General features: G+C 45.0%; 1 protein-coding gene across 2 annotated transcripts in view; it reads left to right on the top strand.

The window, feature by feature from the left end:
* LOC140731625 (multidrug and toxin extrusion protein 1-like) overlaps positions 1 to 20,259 on the top strand; it is a 63,377-nt gene that overhangs the window by 15,898 nt on the left and 27,220 nt on the right. For both annotated transcript variants that reach the window (XM_073053202.1, XM_073053203.1), the window contains exons 3-6: positions 1,274 to 1,342; positions 4,432 to 4,580; positions 9,381 to 9,423; positions 14,565 to 14,609. In XM_073053202.1, coding sequence (XP_072909303.1) covers positions 1,274 to 1,342; positions 4,432 to 4,580; positions 9,381 to 9,423; positions 14,565 to 14,609 — 306 coding nt within the window. The remainder of the gene's footprint in view (positions 1 to 1,273; positions 1,343 to 4,431; positions 4,581 to 9,380; positions 9,424 to 14,564; positions 14,610 to 20,259) is intronic.

Genomic DNA, 20,259 nt, shown 5'->3' with positions numbered 1-20,259 from the left:
GCCGGAGATCCGATCGCCGTGGTCGTCCCCCCCCCACCCCCCAACAGCATCCAAAACGAGATAGCGATTATTGAGGGGGTTGGCCACAGGGGTGCTCTCCACTATCTGAGCTCTTTCCCTTCCCTTCCCTGACCATCACCCACTTGTCTAACTCCTGCAGCCTCGGGCTGACCTGTAGCTTCTCTCTATCTCCCGTCCTCTCTTCCTAATAAGCTGTAGGTCATCGAACCGCAGCTCCAGATCCCTACCACGCTCTTTCAGGAGCTGCGTCTCGGCGCACCTGGCGCAGATGTGGCTATTTGGGAGACTGGAAGATTCCCACATCCGACACCCAGAGCAAAGTACAAATCCTACCAACATAAGGCCGGCCACAAGACAAAGGAGCAGAAGTCGGCCATTCGGCCCATCGAGTCTGCTCCGCCATTTTATCATGAGCTGATCCAATCTCCCCTTTAGTCCCACTCCCCCGCCTTCTCACCATAACCTTTGATGCCCTGGCTACTCAGATACCTATCAACCTCTGCCTTAAATACACCCAACAACTTGGTCTCCACTGCCGCCCGTGGCAACAAATTCCACAGGTTCACCACCCTCTGGCTAAAATAATTTCTTCACATCTCTGTTCTGAATGGGTGCCGTGCAATCCTCAAGTCATGTCCTCTCGTACTAGACTCCCCCACCATGGGAATCAACTTTGCCACATCCACTCTGTCCATGCCTTTCAACATTCAAAATGTTTCTATGAGGTCCCCCCTCATTCTTCTAAACTCCAAGGAGTACAGTCCAAGAGCGGTCATACGTTCCTCATATGTTAACCCTCTCATTCCCGGAATCATTCTAGTGAATCTTCTCTGAAACCCTCTTCCAATCTTTCTTAAATAAGGAGCCCAAAACCGTACACAGTACTCCAAGTGAGGTCTTCCTCAAACGTGCTCGCTATTCCTCAAAATAAAAGCAAAGAAAAACCAAAAAATGAAGTCCGCTTACCCACTTACCTCGCTGAAGCCTGTCGCTTGTACTCTCGCCACTGGTCTACTCCTGACAATGGCCGCTCCGCTTATCCCTTCTGTACTTTTATTTAGTTCATCGAGCTCAGTTGCTGCCGTCGATACATCCCGCACAATGATAGTGTTTCCCAGTCCAGCCAATGGTGCCCACACCTCAAATGGAAACGCGATTTTTACCCCATCCAGACTCACCCTTCTCCTTGTCTTGTGGAGACATTTATAATTAAATTGCTAAAGTCCTGTATTTTTTTGTTACCTATGCACAGGTGATCAATGTATCAGGAATCTCTGTTGGTGCCGGATTAGCTTCGGCCTGTGACACCCTCATATCCCAGGTAGGTGTGGAAAGATCCTAACCCTCCATCTCTCCATCATTAACTGGGAGCCAGATTTAACCTTCAGGGAATGAGGTAGAAGTGAGCCACTGAGATGTTAGGGAGCAGACACACAGAGCAACGTTGACCATTCAGAAACTTAACATACAATCTAAGTTGGAACAGAACCCCGTGGTACAAAACTCAACCAGCACACAGACAGCCAACCTGACACCAAGACAGCAGAAGGGGCATTAAGGATCAATGAGCTGGATAGCATGAAAGCAGGCCTGTTATTTATTTATTTATTTATTTATTTTGAGATACAGTGTGAAGACCATAAGATAAAGGAGCAGAAGTCGGCCATTCGGCCCATCGAGTCTGCTCCACTATTTCATCATGAGCTGATCCAATCTCCCCTTTAGTCCCACTCCCCCTCCTTCTCACCATAACCGTTGATGCCCTGGCTACTCAGATACCTATCAATCTCTGCCTTAAATACACCCAATGACTTGGCCTCCACTGCCGCCCGTGGCAACAAATTCCACAGGTTCACCACCCTCTGGCTAAAAATTTTTTTTCGCATCTCTGTTCTGAATGGGCACCCTGCAATCCTCAAGTCATGTCCTCTCGCACTGGACTCTCCCACCATGGGAAACAACTTTGCCACATCCACTCTGTCCATGCCTTTCAACATTCAAAATGTTTCTATGAGGTCCTCCTCATTCTTCTAAACTTCAAGGAGTACAGTCCAAGAGTGGTCAAACGTTCCTCATATGTTAACCCTCTTATCCCCGGAATCATTCTAGTGAATCTTCTCTGAACCCTCTGCAATGTCAGCACATCCTTTCTTAAATAAGGAGCCCAAAACTGCACACAGTACTCCAAGTGAGGTCTTACCAGAGCCTTATAGAGCCTCAACATTACATCCCTGCTCCTATACTCTATTCCTCTAGAAATGAATGCCAACATTGCATTCACCTTCTTCACCACCGACTCAACCTGGAGGTTAACCTTAAGGGTATCCTGCACGAGGACTCCCAAGTCCCATTGCCTCTCAGAACTTTGAATTCTCTCCCCATTTAAATAATTGTCTGCCCGTTTATTTCTTCTACCAAAGTGCATGACCGTACACTTTCCAACATTGTAATTCATTTGCCACTTCTTTGCCCATTCCCCCAATCTATCCAAGGCTCTCTGCAGACTCTCTGTTTCCTCAGCACTACCGGCCCCTCCACCTATCTTTGTATCATCAGCAAACTTAGCCACAAAGTCATCTATTCCATAATCCAAAACGTTGACATACAACGTAAAAAGAAGCGGCCCCAACACGGACCCCTGTGGAACACCACTGGTAACCGGCAGCCAACCAGAATGGGATCCCTTTATTCCCACTCTCTGTTTCCTGCCAATCAACCAACGCTCTATCCATGTATGTAACTTTCCCGCAATTCCATGGGCTCTTATCGTGTTTAGCAGCCTCGTGTGCAGCACCTTGTCAAAGGCCCATGAACGACCTTGAAACAGGCCCATCCGGCCTAACGAGCTACACTGCCCAGCATGCACCTGTTTAAGACTAGCATAATCACAGGACAATTTACATTGACCAACACACATACCAACCAGTACATCTTTGGACTGTGGGAGGAAACCAGAGCATCTGGAGGAAACCCACATGTACACAGAGGATGTATAAACTCCCTACAGACAGCGTCTGAATTGAACTCTGAACCCCGACCCCCTGAGTTGTAATAGAATCGTGCTAACCGCTATGCTACCGTGGCACCCAGCTCATCCATGCCAACCCAGATGTCCATCCATGCGAGTCCCATTTGGCCCATATTTCTCTAAACCTTTTTTATCCAGATACCTAAGTGACTTTTAAACGTTATCATACCCGCCTCAACTAATCCTTCTGACAGCTTGTTTCATATACGCAAGATCCTCTTTGTGAAGAAGTTGCCCCTTGGGTCCCTCTTAAATCTTTCCCTTCTCACCTTAACCCTAGAGCCTCTGATTCCGCTACCCTGGAGAAAAGGCCACCTGCATTTATCCCATCTATGCCCCCTCATGGCACCTCCGTAACATTGTAAATACATGTTGGTATTTATACATATTTTATTCCATCTCCGTACCTTAACCTCTAATTTTATTTTTATGTAATTCTTTATAACTATTGGATTTTTTTTAATTGCATGTTGGGTCCCGACCAACACTCAGATTCACCAAAAGCACCAAGAGAGCACATTCCTAATAGATGTGAATAAGTGGCTTACTGACTGTTACACTGCTGGTGTTTAGGGCAACAGTGAAGGTTCTCTCTCTCTCTGATGACGTTCAGGGCTTCTTTCATTGTGTCGGTAGCTCCCTCTCGGTTTTCACTTCTGTCACTCATGCAAGTCCCGGGTGGAGACTCAGGGATACCGTCACACTCAGATGTAGAAGGAATCTTCATTGCTGTTTCCGTAACAGTTTTGTTTCCCCAGTCAGGGTTTTAGCCCCGAGCTGATTCCCCCGAGCCTGGGGGAATCGGTGGACCGCGAATATAAGTGTATGTGATGAATAAAGTTGATCCTCGATTGTTGATAAAGTCATCGTCAGACTCATACATCAGAAGAAGTTAAACCCTAGCCTGCTTGGTCTCTTCCCACAGCTCATGTCCTTGAGTCCTGGCAAAAGTCATGGCTGAACTTTGGGTCACAGAACATGCCAGAGTACCTCAGGAGCTCAGGGATTGTTACTCAGCTCCTCTCTCCATAGCTGCTGCCTGACTGGCTGATTTCTCCAGCACTCTCTCTGTTTAGATATGATGATCAGTGAACTACAGGGAGGCCTCAGAGAGCAGAGCTGCGTTTTAGGGTGAGAGGGTGGATGTTTGAGGCAGAGAGTGTGGTGAGGTGCCTGGCCCTTGATGCCAAGAGGTAGTGGTGGATGTAGAGATGGCAGCAAGGTTTCAAAGGCATTGTGGGTCAGCTCAGATATTGTGGGCCGAATGGCCTGTTCTGTCTTCCATAAATGCAATTCAGAGAACTGAGCTGTTTACCATTTGAGGGCTGAGTGGACATGTGAGTGATGTTTTTAAAGAAATTTCCTCTGATTTTTTTCCCCAGACATTTGGCAGCAGAAACCTGAAGAGGATCGGTGTGATTCTCCAGCGAGGGATCATCATCCTCATGATCTTCTGTTTCCCCTGCTGGGCTCTCTTCATTAACACTGAACACATCCTGCTCGCTGTCAAACAGTCTCCTGAGGTGGCCAGGTAAGGGTCCTTCCACATTACTACCTCTTTGTTCTCTAGGAAAGAAGCGCTCTTTAATCTTGTGCCCTGTAGCAGGCCGGCATTAACCTTGAGACAGCAGAAGACAGGATTTATAGGAAGGATGTGGAAGCTTTAGAGAGCGTGCAGAGGAGCTTTACCTGGGATTAGAGAGCATATCTTATGAAGATTGGTTCTGCAAGCTCGGGCTTTTCTCCTTGGAGAGAAGGAAGATGAGAGGTGATTTGATAGAAGTGTATTAGATGATAGGAAACAGAGATCAAGACATTTTTCCCCAGGGTGGAAATGGCTAATACAAAGGGGCATAATTTTAAGGTGATTGGAGGAAAATATAGGGGGGATGTCAGAGGTAATTTCTTTACACAGAGAGTGGTGGGTGTGTGGAACTCCCTGCCAGGTTGATGTCAAATAGGGAATGAAAAAGAGAGAGAGAGGGGAGAAATTACTGTAAGTATGAGGAGGAACTTTTTAGCCAGATGGTGGTGAATGTGTGGAATTCATTGCCACAGACGGCTGTGCAGACCAAGTCACTGGGTAAATTTAAAACGGAGGTAATTTCAGATATAGGGTGGATGGGAACAACAGAATGAACAATATACAGAACCAGATGGGTTTTTACAACACCCTAATTGTTTTGTGCTTAACTGAAACCAATCTGAAACTTAAATTCAAATGTTGTAGCCATTTGTTGCCCCCAAAACACCAGCCACTGTGGATTTGCCGTCAGCTATGCTAGGCCCCTTTCCAATCCGCCTTGCCCGCTCCAGACTTGGGTCGCTGTTCTTTTCTGCCAGTAACGGTTCGAGGACTATTATCGTCCCTGATTTTATTTCTGCGAGTGACGGGTTCGAGGACGGTTATGGTCCCTGATTTCTTTATTCTGCGAGTGTGTCTGATCATAAGAGCCTGGGGCATATTCAGACCGCCAAACGATTGAACGATTGGAAGCCAAGTCTCAGTGTGATTTACCCAATGACCAAGCCATCTACTTTTCCATTTATCTCAATACATTTGTTTGGCAGTTAAGCTATGAACAAGTAGAGTTTTGGACAAGTTTCAGTAGGAAATAAGATCTCACAAGGGCAAACAAGCTTCAGTGGGTGCAGCGGTCTGGTGATTTGCCACTGGAGTGCCATCCACCTCCCGCCTCTGGCACTCCTTCTCTGCCACGTGGCCGTTGGCAAAGCTTCACAGTACCGGCAACCCGGGTTCAATGCCAACTGCTGTCTGTAAAGAGTTTGTGACCGCAAGGGGATTCCTCAGGGTGCTCCAGTTTCCTCCCACGGTCCAAAGACATACCGGTCGGCAGGTCAATTGTTTGTTTGTAAATTGTCCCGTGATTAGGCTCGGATTAAAGTGGGGGGGGGGGGGCTGGGCAGCGTAGCTGAAAGGGCCAGAAGGGCCTTTTTTCCTCGCTCCGTACCTCGATAAAGAAAAATTTCAATGCTACAGATCCACACACACACAATGCTGGGGGAACTCGAGGTCAGGCAGCATCTACAGAAGTGAATAAACAATTGAAGTTTTGGGCTGACACCCTTTATAAGATAGAGGCAGGAAAGTTGTTTCCACTGGTAGGTGAGACTAGAATTAGGGGATATAGCATTAAGATTCGGGGGAGTAGATTTAGGACGGAGATGAGGAGGAACTGCTTTTCCCAGAGAGCGGTGAATCTGTGGACTTTTTTGCCCAATGAAGCAGTGCAGGCTATGTCAGTAAATATATTTAAGACAGGGTTGGATAGATTTTTTCATAGTAAGGGAAATCAAGGGTTATGGGGAAAAAGCAGGTGGGTGGAGATCAGTCTATGGCCAGATCAGCCATGATCTTATTGATTGGTGGAGCAGGCTCGACGGGCCAGATGGCTCCTCCTGCTCCTATTTCTTATGTTCTTATGCTAATCCAGACAAATCATACCATCCTTAATTACATCCAGGGAGTAAAAAGCAAACATAATGCAGAGTATAGTGTTATAGTCACAGAGAGAGTAGAGTGTCACTAGACCAATAAAGTGCAAGGGTATGGGGAGAGACTGGGAAGATGAGTTTGAGCCATGATAGTATTGAAGAATGGAGCAATGCCCTTTTCCCTCTCCTATTGTCTATGAGTTTCTCTACTCAGAGTGCTGTGAGTTATCTACCCCAGAGAACTGTGGTCGTCAAGTCTTTCGGTATATTCCAGGCTGAGCTGGACTTTGGACTAGGGAGGGGTCAACGGTTTTGGGATCAGACTGACAAATAAACTAAGGCTGTAGGTCAGATGAACTATGATTTTATTCAAAGGAAAAGTGGTGAAAGGCTGACTCCTTAGTTCTATGAAGAGACACAGATCTCTCCAAAAATCTCACGAGGAAACACAGATCTCTCCAACAACCCTGTGAAGGGACATGGATCTCCCCAACAATCCCACAAAGAGACACAGATCTCCCCAACAATTCAACAATGAGACACGAATATCCCCAACAATCCCACAAGGAAACGCAGGTCTCCCTAATAATCCGGCGAGGAAAGGGGGATCTCACCAACAATCTCACAAGGATACGCAGATCTCCCCAACAATCCCGTGAGGAAACGGGGATCTCCCCAATAATCCCGTGAGGAAACGTGGATCTCACCAACTGTCCCACGAGGAAAGGGGGATCTCCCCAATAATCCCATGAGGAAACGCGGATCTCACCAACAATCCCAAAGTCATAATTATGAGCTAGTCACCATTAAACTCAATAGAAGATTTAGGTGAAGCCAAAGAGTGGAGGAACTATAGAAGGAGAAGTTTCAGGGGAAGAATTGAGGGAGAAAGGGGTAGAAGAGCATTGTGGTGGGAGATGGGTGAAGAGAGAGACACACAGATTCCAATTCCAATTTATTTATCAATTGTACAGAACTTTGGAGATTATGTGATATAGATTTGGATCAGTAAAGTGGGGCTGAGGCCAATGTGATCTTTCTGAATGGCAGAGCAGGTGTGAGGGAAAAATGGCTTACTACAGTCACTAGTTCTTGATCAAACTGTCCTGTGCTGGTACTGTCGGTCTGGTGTAGACCAGTAACTTGTTCCATGGTGTTCTTGGGAATAATAAAAAGAAATAAATGAAAGATTTAAAAGTGAAAAATAGAAAGAGTTGTAAATAAATTAAATAAATCCTCCTTAAAGGCCTGCCTCCCTCTGGGACAGTCACTTCAAGCAAAGGAATCCATCGCAGCTGTTCATAGTTATCGTCAGTTGTTACCCCACCTCACCTGTTGTTTAAGGTCAAGCGTCGGTCAGTAATTCTCCTGGCCTGGCCTGGAAACTTGTACGACCAGGCTGGGATCTGAATGTACCTTGTATAGCGAAGCGAGGTGGATTGACAACACCACCTGCAACATGAACCAGCTGATCTTGGCTGGAGCTTCATGTCCGTAAGGAGCTGGGCACCAGCTGTTGCTTTTGGCTTCCGTTCACTTGTTTGCTGGAAGTATATTTGCGACTGACTTCTAATCAGGAAATGTGAATAATATTTATTTGCTGGTTTTGTGCAGTAGGTCCTGTCTAACCAATCTTGTAAAGTTTTGTGAAGCGGCTGCCAGGGTAGTTGATGAAGGAAAGGCAGTGGACATTGTCTACATGGACTTTAGCAAAGCCTTTGACAAAGTCCCACATGGGAGGCTAGTCCAGAGGTCATGGGTTAAGGGTAAAATATTTCAGGGGGATGTGAAGGGGATCTTCTTCACTCGGAGAATGTGGATGAGTTTCCAGCCTGTGTAGTTGGGGTGGGGGGGGGTTCAATTGCAACACTCAAGAAGAGTTTGGATAGGTACGTTACATGGATGGCAGGGGTGTGGAGAATTATGGTCTAGGTCGATGGACTAGGTAGAACAACTGTTTGACGTGGACTAGATGGGCCGAAGGGCTTGTTTCTTTGTTATAGTGCTCTATATTAATTGTGTTAACTGAAGATTTTTATCATTTGTACACCCTCACAGAATCATGCCGTTGGTTTTTGGACTTGAGATTTGTTCTTTCACTTCTTCTTGAATGAAATCTACCTCTACATAGAACGTACAGCAGTACAGCACAGTATAGATCCTAAGGCCCACAATGTTGTGCCAATCTTTTAACCTACTCTAAGATCAATTTACCCCTTCCCTCCTACGTAGCCCTCTATTTCTGTATCATCCATCTGCTTATCTAAGAGTCTCTTAAATATTCCTAATGTATCTACTTCTACTACCACCTCGACAGCATGTTCCACCACCTAGCACCCTCTGTATAAAACAAAAACTACCTCTGACCCTCTCCCTCCGACTCTGTACTTTCCTGCAAACATCTTAAAATTATGTCCTCTTCTAGGAGCCATTTCTACCCTTGGAAAATGTCTCTGGCTGTCCACTCTATGCTTCTTAACGTCTTGTACATCAATATCAAGTCACCTCTCATCCTCCTTCACTCCCAAAGAGAAAAGCCCTAGCTCGCTCAACCTTTCCTCATAAGACTTGCTCTCTAATCCAGGCAGCATCCTGCTAAACCCCCTCTGCACCCTCTCTAACACTTCCACATCCTTCTTATAATGAGGTGACCAGAACTGAACACAATACTTCCATTGCGGCCAAACCAGAGCTTTGTAGAGCTGTAACTTTACCTCACGGGTATTGAACTCAATCTCCTAACTAATGAAGGCCAAGACTCCGTACAGCTTGCTAACCACCCAATCCGCTGTCAACTGTGTCTGATCTGTGAGTTGGGACTGTTACTGTCGAGCACCATCCACTTATTTGCTTCCTCTTGTTGATTTTCTTCCAGGTTGGCACAGACCTATGTGTGGATATTTATCCCTGGTCTTCCGGTAAGAAGTTTGTTGCTGTAGCGCCAGTGTCTTAGCAAAATGGTCAGTGTAAATGTGTGCGTGTTAGAAGAGTTACACAGAACTTTCTTTTGGAGCTCCCGATAGTCACCCACCTAGTGGGCATTGATGCCCCTAGCCTGAGTTTAGTGCCCAATGTGGGCTGCCTGCCACAGTGTGTTGGAATGTTCTTCATCAGTCCATCATGCCCTCACTAGCCATCAAGCACCCACTCATAAAGCAATACTGCAGATACGGGCCATTCAGCCCAACAAACACATGCCAGCCACCATGCCCACCCAGCTAGTTTCATGCTCATCTCATTTTTGTTTTGACCCACATTCCCATGTCCACTTCCTGCTACTACCATCCAAACCTTATTACCCTACAACCAACAGGCTCTTGAACTAGAGGGGATAACTTCACTCACCTCAACTCTGAACTGATTTCACAACCTACAGACTCACTTTCAAGGGCTCTATAAAGATTTACGTTCCCGGTGTTATTATTTTTTATTTTCATGTTTTGCCTTCTTTTGCGCAATGTTTGTTTGTCAGCCTTTGTGTGTTTATGTATAGCTTTTTGGCAAATTTTATTGTATCTCTTTTTTTTCTTGTAAATGCCAGCAAGAAGATGAATCTCAAGTTAGTATATGGTAACAAAAGCACACTTTGATAATAAATTTACACCATATGATATAGGAGCAGAATTAGGCCATTTGGCTCATCGAGTCTGCTCCGCCATTCCATCGTGGCTGATTTATTATCCCTCTCAACCCCATTTCCTTGCCTTCTCCCTGTAACCTTTGACACTCTCACTAATCAAGAACTATCAGCCTCTACTCTAAATATACCCAATTATTCTTATTATAAACATGATTTCTCAGCTCAAGCTGGTAAAACCTGAGGTGCAAACATAGCCAAGCACACTCATTTCTCATTTGCAAGGAACTTTCAGACTATTCTAGTGGTGTTTAGTAATGTGGCTTTCTAAAAAATTGCACAGATATTGTTGTGTAGCCATAATTGTTGTATGTTATTGTGTAGTGCCTTTGGAATGATACCAGTTGGAGATATTACTATTGAGACAATGTATACTTTGTCCACGTTCCAAAGTGTCTCAATTTCCTCTTTTAATTCAGCATATTTCTGCTGTTGTTCACATTGATTTCTGTAAGCTATGTGTGTTTGGAATGGCTATATCTATTAAGTTACTCTTGCTTGTTTATCCTGTGTTATTATATCAGAACAGCTATTATGGATTTTCCATCTGTAATAACCGATCAGTCATAATATAATTTTTTGGCATTCTGACTCTGGATCAGGCTTGTATTTATAGTAAGGTATGATTTCTTTTATGAGTTTGTAGTTTAAAGCAAGATTTTGGTGAACGACATTTGCCACTTGAATGTGCCTGTGTATTATTATTTTTTATATTATTGCTGTGACCACGGACAAAGTCACAGAGAGATACAGCTGATAGATATAAAAGTCTTTATTCAGGACCCACACGAGCTGACAGCCTTTGGGGTCACTCGAGAGAGAGAGAGAGAGACTCCCCAATCCAACATTACAGCACATTTTTGGATGTTAAAGAACAAAGGTAACAGGACAATTTCTATAGTTTTACAATGCTTCTTTTGAGTTGCATAGAACTTTTCAAATGCCTGGGTCTTCCCACCAATGCATCCAAAATGAGTGTTGATTACTGTGGTTTCTGAATCATATTCACACAATGAGATGTTGAATGCATTCATGCATATGCAGATATCTCAAGCCAATTGAATACTTCCTGTTCTGAGCTGCATTTTAAGTTCAATCTACAATCCATATTCAGATCTGAAGGTTGGCTGCTGTTGAGATTAATATTTGCTATATACCTAACTCCACAATACGCCCTAACAATCATTATTATAAGTATTTACTTTGAACAATTCCCCGCAGATTCTATGCATCACCTATATGTTTTTGGGATGTAAGAGAACCTGGGGGAGTGTGGGGGCCTATTCAATCACAGGGAGAACGTGCAAACTCCACAAAGCCAGTTCCTATGGTCAGAACTGAACCTGCGTCACTGTGAGGCAGAGGCTCTACCAGCTGCACCACTCCTTTCCCGGTAGGCTTGAGAGCAACGCTTATTCAGTTCAGAAGTGGCATCACCCAGTTTCTGACGTTAACCGCAGTTCACAGGGTAATGGTCCCACCCCTGGGTCAGAGAGCTGTCACTGCCTGTTCAGTAACTGCAGACTTGAGCAGGGAAATCTAAGCTGGTACAGCACTGCCGTTCCTTGAATGAGATATTCAAGAGGTGGCTCACCTGCCCTCTCAGGTTGAGAATTCCCAGGACTGTTCTGAAGATTTGCACTGTTGCATATTTAATATTTCAGTTTATATATATATAAAACTTTCTTACTGCCTGTTACACCACTGGCAGCAATGGAATCCATCCCTGGTGGTGTTCAGGCCTTCCTTCGTCACGTCAGTAGCTTCCTCTCGGTTTTCACCTCTGTCAGTCACACAAGTCCCGGGTGGAGATTCAGGAATACCGTCACACTCAGATGCGGAAGGACCCTTCGTTGCTGTTTCCGTAATAATTTTGTTTTACCAGTCGGGGTTGTTGGCCCTGAGCCAAGCCGCTGAACCTGGAAGACCGGTGCACCCCTCTTGGTCTGGCCTCTACCTTTTGATCTGTTTGGCATGGGTGACCCTACCAAGAGCCAATTAGCATAAAGCCCTGACTCCAGCCAACACAGCTCTGTGGGCAATTGAGGCACGCAAGCCTCCAAACCCTACGACAAGGTTGTGGTCCTCTTGGAGCTATATTTGAATAATCCTGTGTATATGTGGATTGATTAAGCATTCTTGTTGGTTTAAATAATTATTGGTTATATGCAAAAATACACTAATTGCATATGTCATCACGTTACCACGTGATACGTGCACGCCTCGCTTAAAGTAAATGAACTACTCCTGCATTCTTCCGATTCCAGTGTTTTATTTGAATTAATTTAATGTTTTAAAGTTACAAAACATAACACATACTGTCTGTCCCAAACACACCAGAGTTTTTGTAGATGTTGGAGAGCCAGAGGAACTCTTCAGGGCGGGCAGTATCAATGGAAGGGAATAAATAGTTGACTTTCAGGCTGAGACCTTTCATCAGGAGAGTTTTGGCCTGAAACCTCGACTGTTTTTCCCCTCTGTAGATGCTGCCTGATCTGCATTTTGTGTGTGTGTGTAACTCTACCTTTCCCAGTGTTTCTCAGGGTCAGTATCAATATCTCACCCCTCACCACCAGGACAGGTTACCTGCTCATAATCCCAGCTCTGTGCGTGCGTCTGTCCGTCCGTCCAGATTCCAGCATCTACAGACTCTTGTGTCTCCAAGGCTTTAAGTGCTCTTTGCCTATTTTAAAAAGGACAGTGCTACCAGCAAGGACAACATGTCTGCCTGGAAATAGGATTGGCAAAAATGGCCATCAGAGAATTAACTGAAATGTACTCTTCCTGAGTCTGATGCGGCAAACCTCCACTTGGTGTCAAGAACAGTCATCTACGGTCCTGCACCTGCTGTAATTCCATCTGACTGGTCTCTCAAACACTCGTTATGGATCGGTATACATGCGTTGAGTGTTAACTGGGAAGGACATAGATACCATCAGTTGCCACTCTGTTCGGACCTCCTATATCTAATAAAGTAGCCACTGTGTGAACGTTTCTGGTTTGCTGCTGTAGCCCATCCACTTGAAGGTTCGATGTGTTATGTATTCAGAGATGTTCCTCTGCACACCACTGTTGTAATGTGTGGTCAGTTGAGTTATTGTCGCCTTCCTATCAGCTTGAACCAGTCTGACCGTTCTCCACTTCCCCCTCTCACTAACAACACATTTTCGCCCACAGAACTGCTGCTTGCTGGATATATTTTTTGTTTTTTACACCATTCGCTGTAAACACTAGAGAATGCTGTGTGTGAAAATCCCAGGAGATCAGCAGTTTCTGAGATACTCAAACCACCCCATCTGGCACCAACAATCATTCCACGGTCAAAATCACTTAGATCACAGTTCTTCCCCATTCTGATATTTAATCTGAACAAAACTGAACCTCTTGACCATGTCTGCATGCTTTTATGCATTGCTGCCACTTGATTGGCTGATTAGATACTTGTATTAACAAGCATGTGTATCCAATAAAGTGATGACTTGAGTATATATCTAAAAATGACAAACATACAAGAAAATAACAGATACCCTTCCCTAGAATGATAATCATTTAGCCTCTTAGTTATTACTGTTATTAGCATTGAATACATATATTATTCAATTGTCTGGATTTAATTTCCCCAGCTCTCTCTAGGTTTATTTAGTATAGGCTCTGGATCATTAAACTAGTTGCCCTGAAGCTGAGAATGATTTGACCAGACCTTGGCACAGGACCTACCATAACAGAAGGTAGAAGGCTGAAGTGGCGGAGTTCAGTACATTACGGAAACCAGCCTCTCCTCTATGGTCTCTCTATACTACTCAGTAAATCAGCCAGCATAATTAAAGAGCCTGCTGGGCATTCTCTCTTCTTCCCTGTCCCATTGGGTAGGAGATGCAAAAGCCTGAAAACACATACCACCAGGCTCAAGGACAACTTCAATCCTGCTACAATAAGACTCTTCAATACGACAAGATGGACTCTCGACCTCACAATCTACCTCGTTATTATTTTGCACTTTGTTATCCTGTACTGCACATTCTGTGTAGCTGTTACACTTTATTCTGCACTGTTACTGTTTCACCTTGCACTACCTCAAAGCACTGTGTAATGATTTGATCCGTATCAATGGTACACAAGACAAGGTTTTCGCTGCATCTCGGTACATGTGATAATAATAAACAAATTCCAAGTGCCAATACCAATCCCTGTTTGAGGACAGGCTTGCAGAAGGGCAGGGAGGGTGCAAAGGGTCAGTCAACCTTGTACTTTGGCTGGCTTACCAACTTGAACTCTTAAGTCGGTTGGTTCACAGGGACATGAAGCAGTTCACAGGTCAGACTCCAACTCTGTAGAGAAATGTGCTTCATTTCTGTCTCAATACCGACCACTGTTCCATTGGCTTTCCCACCTCTTACCCTCTGGTTTTTTTTGTTGTTGCAGGCAACCTTTCTGTATCAGCTGGAGATCCGATACCTTCAGAATCAGGTACCATCATCCATCACCAGCTTTGAGTTTGGCCGATGTGGCTGATTTCAGTGATTGAAAAGGAAATGCTGGTGATACTCAACATGTCAAGCAGCTTCTGGGGAGAGAGAAGCGCAGCTGACGTTTCACGTCAACAACCTTTCATTAGAATCTGGAAAAGTTGGAAACCGCCATTTTTTCCATGTCAGAGAAGGGAGAGGAGTGGGGAGTACAAAAGGGTTAGAATGAAGGTCAAGAGAGTCTGAGAGATAGAAGTGATGATGGTGCTGGAGAGAGGATACAGTGAGAGCTTGTTTAACGGAGTTGGAGGAGCTGATAGGGACAGACGAGACTGGATTTGGAGGCATTACTGAGGAGGATCACTAGGTTGATTCTGGAGATGAGGGGATAGCCTTTGGGACTATACTGACAGGAATTCAGAAGAATGAGAGGAGATCTTGGACAAAGGTAAAAAATTATGAAAGGGATACATAGGATAGAGGCAGGAAAGTTGTTTTTCACTGGCAGGTGAGACCAGAACCAGGGGACCTAAGGTCTAGATTCGGGGGAATAGATTTAGGATGGAGGTGAGGATGAACTGCTTTTCCCAGAGAGTAGTGAATCTGTGGAAAAAGTCTCTATCTATCCCCTCTATCTATGCCTCTTTATTGTCACCTCTCATCTTCCTTCACTCCAAAGAGGAAAACTCTTGCTCACTTAGTCTATCCTCATAAGACATGCTCTCTAATCCTGGTAGACTCTCTGCCCAGGGAAGCAGTAGAGGCTACCTCATTAAACATATTTAAGACACAGTTAGATTTTTATGTAGCAGGGGAATTAGGAGTTATGGGGATAAAAGGCAGGTAGATGGAGTTGAGCACAGCCAGATCAGCCATGATCGTATCGAATGGTGGAGCAGGTTCAACAGGTCAGGTGACTGACTCCTGCCTCCTATTTCTTATATTCTTAGGTTTTTTTTGTGAAAGATTTTAAAATATTGATGCCGGAACCCTGAGATAGAACACAGTACTGGCTTGGTATGATACCATCCAGAACAACTGGCTATCTGATATCTTTTGAGTTCAGGTGACTGTCATGGGTCTAGTTGGAGTAACATGCAGAGTATTGGTCATATTTGGAACAGTATTGGAGGCTGGAGACAAAGTAGTCTTCCTTTTGGTTGGAAAACAAGGAGCGGCAATATAGAATGAAGGATACTGTTCTAAGAGGGATGTAACGGCAGAGAGAGAAATCAGTGAAGAAGGCAGGGAAGACTGAAAAAGCACTTCAAGTTTTGTGTCGTCATAAAAAGGTTATAAATGCAATGAAAATTAGATTTATGCAGCAGCAGCACAGTGCATTATAAACGTGATAAATTAACATGAATTGTACATAATAAACCGGTGCAACAAATATACAACAAAATAAACATAACAAGCATGAATGCAAAATTGAGAGAGCTAAAAAGAACTGTGGTCTGAGGTAGCAGCTAATGAGGCATACAAAATTCTGGATTTTGGTTGCTGCATTATAGGAAGATGTGAAGGCATTAGAAAAAGTATGAAAGATTGTCAAGAATATTTCCTGAGATTGGGGGATTACAGTTACAAGGAGAGATCGGAGGAATCTGGAATGTTTTCTTTAGAAAATAAATAGCTGAGGGAGGATTTGATAGAGATATATACAATGGTAATGGGCTGAGATAGAATCAGAATCAGATTTATTATCACTGACTTATTAGGCCATTCAGCCCATCAAGTCTGCTCTGCCATTTGATCATGACTGATCTGTTTTCCCTCTCAACCCCATTCTCCTGCCTTCTCTCCATAATCTTTGACACCCTTACTAATCAAGAACCTATCAACCTCTGCTTTAAATACACCCAATAATGGCCTCCACAGCCAACTGTGACAATGAGATTCACCACAGATTCCACAGACTCACCACTCACTGGCTAAAGAAATCCCTCCTCATCTCTGTTCTAAAAGGACATCCTTGCATTGTGAGGCTGTGCCCTCTGGTCCTAGACTCATCCACTATTGGAAACATCCTCTACACATCCACCCTAACTAGGTCTTTCAATATTCTGTAAGTTTCGGTAAGATTCTGCTTCATTCTTCTAAACTCCACTGAATACAGGCCCAGAGCCAGCAAGTGCGCCTCACACATTAACCCTTTCATTCCTGACATGATTCTCATGAACGTCCTCTGGACCTTCCCCAATGCCAGCACATCCTTTTTCAGATAAGGGCCCCAAAACTGCTGACAATACTCTAAGTGCAGTCTGACCAAGCCCCTATAAGGCATTACATCCTGGATTTTATATTCTAGTGCTCTGAAAGTTAATGCGAACATTGCATTTGCCTTCCTCACCACTGACTCAACCTGCAACCTAGTTCAGGATTCCTTAATCTTTAGGGAATCCTGCACGAGGACTCCAAAATCCTTTTGCACCTCTGATTTTTTAATTTGTTCCCCGTTTAGAAAATAGTCTCTACCTTTACTCCTTCCACCAAAGTGCATGGCCATACGAGGGGCGGTTGATAAGATCGTGAGCTGTATAACTCATCTCCTTCTACCTTGGGCCACGAACTTATCAATCACCCCTGCTGTGGACCACCTGGAGGTCCAAGACGCCCTCGTTACATGCACATGCTGTTCAACTCCTTGAGTGATAATGCAGAAAGTTTGAAGTTAATCTCATCTCCGTCTACCCTAGGCCACGAATTTATCAATCACCCTGCTGTGGACCACTTCTACAAAGAAGGGATCCGTATGCTCCACGACCTCTGGACTAAGTGTGTACGTGTAGGAGGGGACTATGTTGAAAAATAAATGTGCTAGCTTTTCTAAAATTGACTCCTTCTACCTTAGGCCACGAGCTAATCAATTACCCCTCGTACATATCACTACACTGTCCTGTCTGTAATTTCTTCACCCATTCTCCTAATCTTCCCAAGTCCTTCTGCAGACCCCCTGCTTCCTCAGCACCACCTGCCCGTCCACCTATCCACAGATGCTGCCCGACCTGCTGAATACCTTCCATCATGCCCCACGGTGCTGCTATTTCCCCCCTCTCCTCTGTTGCTATCATTTCCCTCGGTTACACCTCCTCAAAACAGCTCAGCTGCATTTAACAAGCCTCCACAACCCTCCCTCATGCATCACCAGTACCACTTGTGTCATTCACTTGGTGTCCGTCCAGTCACAGACATTTCCTTCATTCTCCCCGCCCCCTCCTGTTCCCTGCAACTGAATACATGTTTTATTTCCGACAGTGCTTCTCTCTCCAAAGATGCTGCTTGACCTGCTGGGTATTTCTAACCTCTTCAGTTTTAATTTCAGATTTCCCACACCTGTAGTGTTTTGCTTTACTGATTTCAGTGACTGTTGCTTTAAAACAACTTGTGAAATTCTTCAGTTTCATTTCCCTTGAAGTTCAGCTGCCTTCAGGTAGAAGATGCATTTTTAAGTGCTGAGGATGCGTAGCGAGTGGATGTTGAAAGTGGAACCTGTTCCAGGTGGCACGGTGCTGGAGTAGGTTTGCCCCCCACGATTGCCCACACGGTAAGTTCCTGATCTCAGCGGTGCCTTTGCAGGGAGGCAGCAGGCGGAGGCCCGTTGTTTCCCCACGGGGAGAGGAGAGGAAACTAAAGGGCTAAGTAGCCAGGTGTGGGGTTGGAGGGAAGGGAGGCCCCTTCACACCTCAAGCAGTCAGAAGCCCAGAGAGCTGTTCATCTGGCAGAGAAAAAATATCAGGAGCAGACACCAAGCCAAAGTAAATAATCTCACCCATGGACGTGATCACCCCCATTAACTCTATTACACCACCTGCATTTAGGGCAGCAATGAAGGTCTCCATCTTGGGCAGTGTTCAGGGCTTCCTTCATCTTGTCAGTAGCTCAGTTTACACTACTGTCGCTCATGCAAGTTCTGGGTGGAGATTCAATAATACCATCTCTCTCATCTCTCTCTGTTTCCGTAACAATTTTACTTTACCTGTCAGGGTTGTTAGCCCTGGGCTAAACCCCCAAACTTGGAGGATCAGTGGGCCACTCTTAGCCTGGCCTCTACCCTTTGACCTGTTGGCATGGGTGACCCTACCAAGAGCCAAAGCATCAAGCCCTGACTCCAGCCAATAGCTCTCTGGGTCGTTGAGGCACACAAGCCTCCACACCAAGACGAGGATGTGGTCCTGTTGGAGGACCCTCATTAACAAGCTGAGTTAATTACTCTGAGATCAGTGGCTTTTTGTTAGACTGCACTTCACGTGGTACCCCAGTCTACAAAAGGTGTAGACAGTGAACATTCTGATGACTCCACAGGTGCCTCCCGACCCGCTGTGTATTTCCACCAGCCTCTTGTTTTCTTTCAGTGAAGGGTACAGGCCGGCTACGATCTCATTGAAAGGTGGAACCAGCTCGAAGGGCTGAATGATCTTCTGTTCCAGGGTAGCCAGTGACACAGGCAGTGAAGGGCAAACTCTGGAGGAGACAACAGGAAACAATGTAGAAACAGAGAGAAAAAAAAAATCTTCCAGACTCTGATATTTAGTTCCCACATGCTCACTGGAGCAGATTTTCTATTGGCCCATCAGTGATGATCAGCGAGTTATCAGTTGGTGAGGTAGCATTTCATGATGGGCATGGATCTGTCCCAGGTGCGGACCACTCCTGGGATGCTGTTGCCAGTACTGCCTCTGGGGCCAATCTTCCCTCATAGGACCACAAGCTAAGGTGGAGACATGGGCCGTAGGCAGCAGAGGGAGTGACAGGGTATGTGATAGAGAGAGTGAAGCATTGGAGAAGGAGGGGGAAAGGCAGAGAGGCACGTACAGAGGATGAGAGAAAGCACGTACAGAGGCCAAGAGTGGGGTACACACACAAGTTGCACGTAGCATAACATGAACATAGGTACAGAATATATTAACTATACATTAATCATAAGAGAGAATGGAGGAAAAAAATTCTAACTCTAATGCAAGCACAAGACCTTAAACTACAAAAAGAAAGACACAATCAGAGACAAATCCATGGTTGTGCAAGAGGTGGTCCATAGACTTCGTTGCTGAGATAGGGTTAGGGTTATACGGGTCAGTTCAAGAAGTGGAAAGTAACTGTTCCCCCCATCCTGGTGGTGTGGGACATTAGGCTTCTCTACCTCCTGCCCGATGGTAGAAGTGAAAAGACTGTTTGGCTCAGATGGTGGAGGTACTTCAAGACAGATACCTAAAGACCTGATATCAGTTGTAGGTTTCAGAACCTTAGTGGTCGGTGATTTGGACCTGAAGTGAGATGGAGCAGAGGGTGGCATCACCTCTCGGTATTGAGAATTCCCTCCTTCCATGGGTAATAGCTGGAAATCCACACCACCGATAGAGTCAAGGAGACAATTTACACCTTTGAGCATGGCAGAAAACAGGCAATATAGGTTTACAAATCAGCAGAGACTTATCACTCTAGTGACCCATCTTCCACACTACAACAGAGGCCAAGAAGAGGCAAGCTGATAGGGTTGGTAGGGAGGCGTATGCTACATTGCCCTTCATTAATTGGGGATTCGAGTTCAAGAGCCGCGAGATAATGTTGCAGCTCCATAAAACCCTGGTTAGACCACACTTGGAATATTGTGTTCAGTTTTGGTCACCTCATTACAGGAAAGATGAGGAAGC

This window comes from Hemitrygon akajei, chromosome 8 (assembly GCF_048418815.1).
Source record: "Hemitrygon akajei chromosome 8, sHemAka1.3, whole genome shotgun sequence".
Classification (NCBI taxonomy): domain Eukaryota; kingdom Metazoa; phylum Chordata; class Chondrichthyes; order Myliobatiformes; family Dasyatidae; genus Hemitrygon; species Hemitrygon akajei.
The sequence above is the reverse complement of the archived record's forward strand: the minus strand, read 5'-3'. Positions and strand labels throughout refer to the sequence as shown.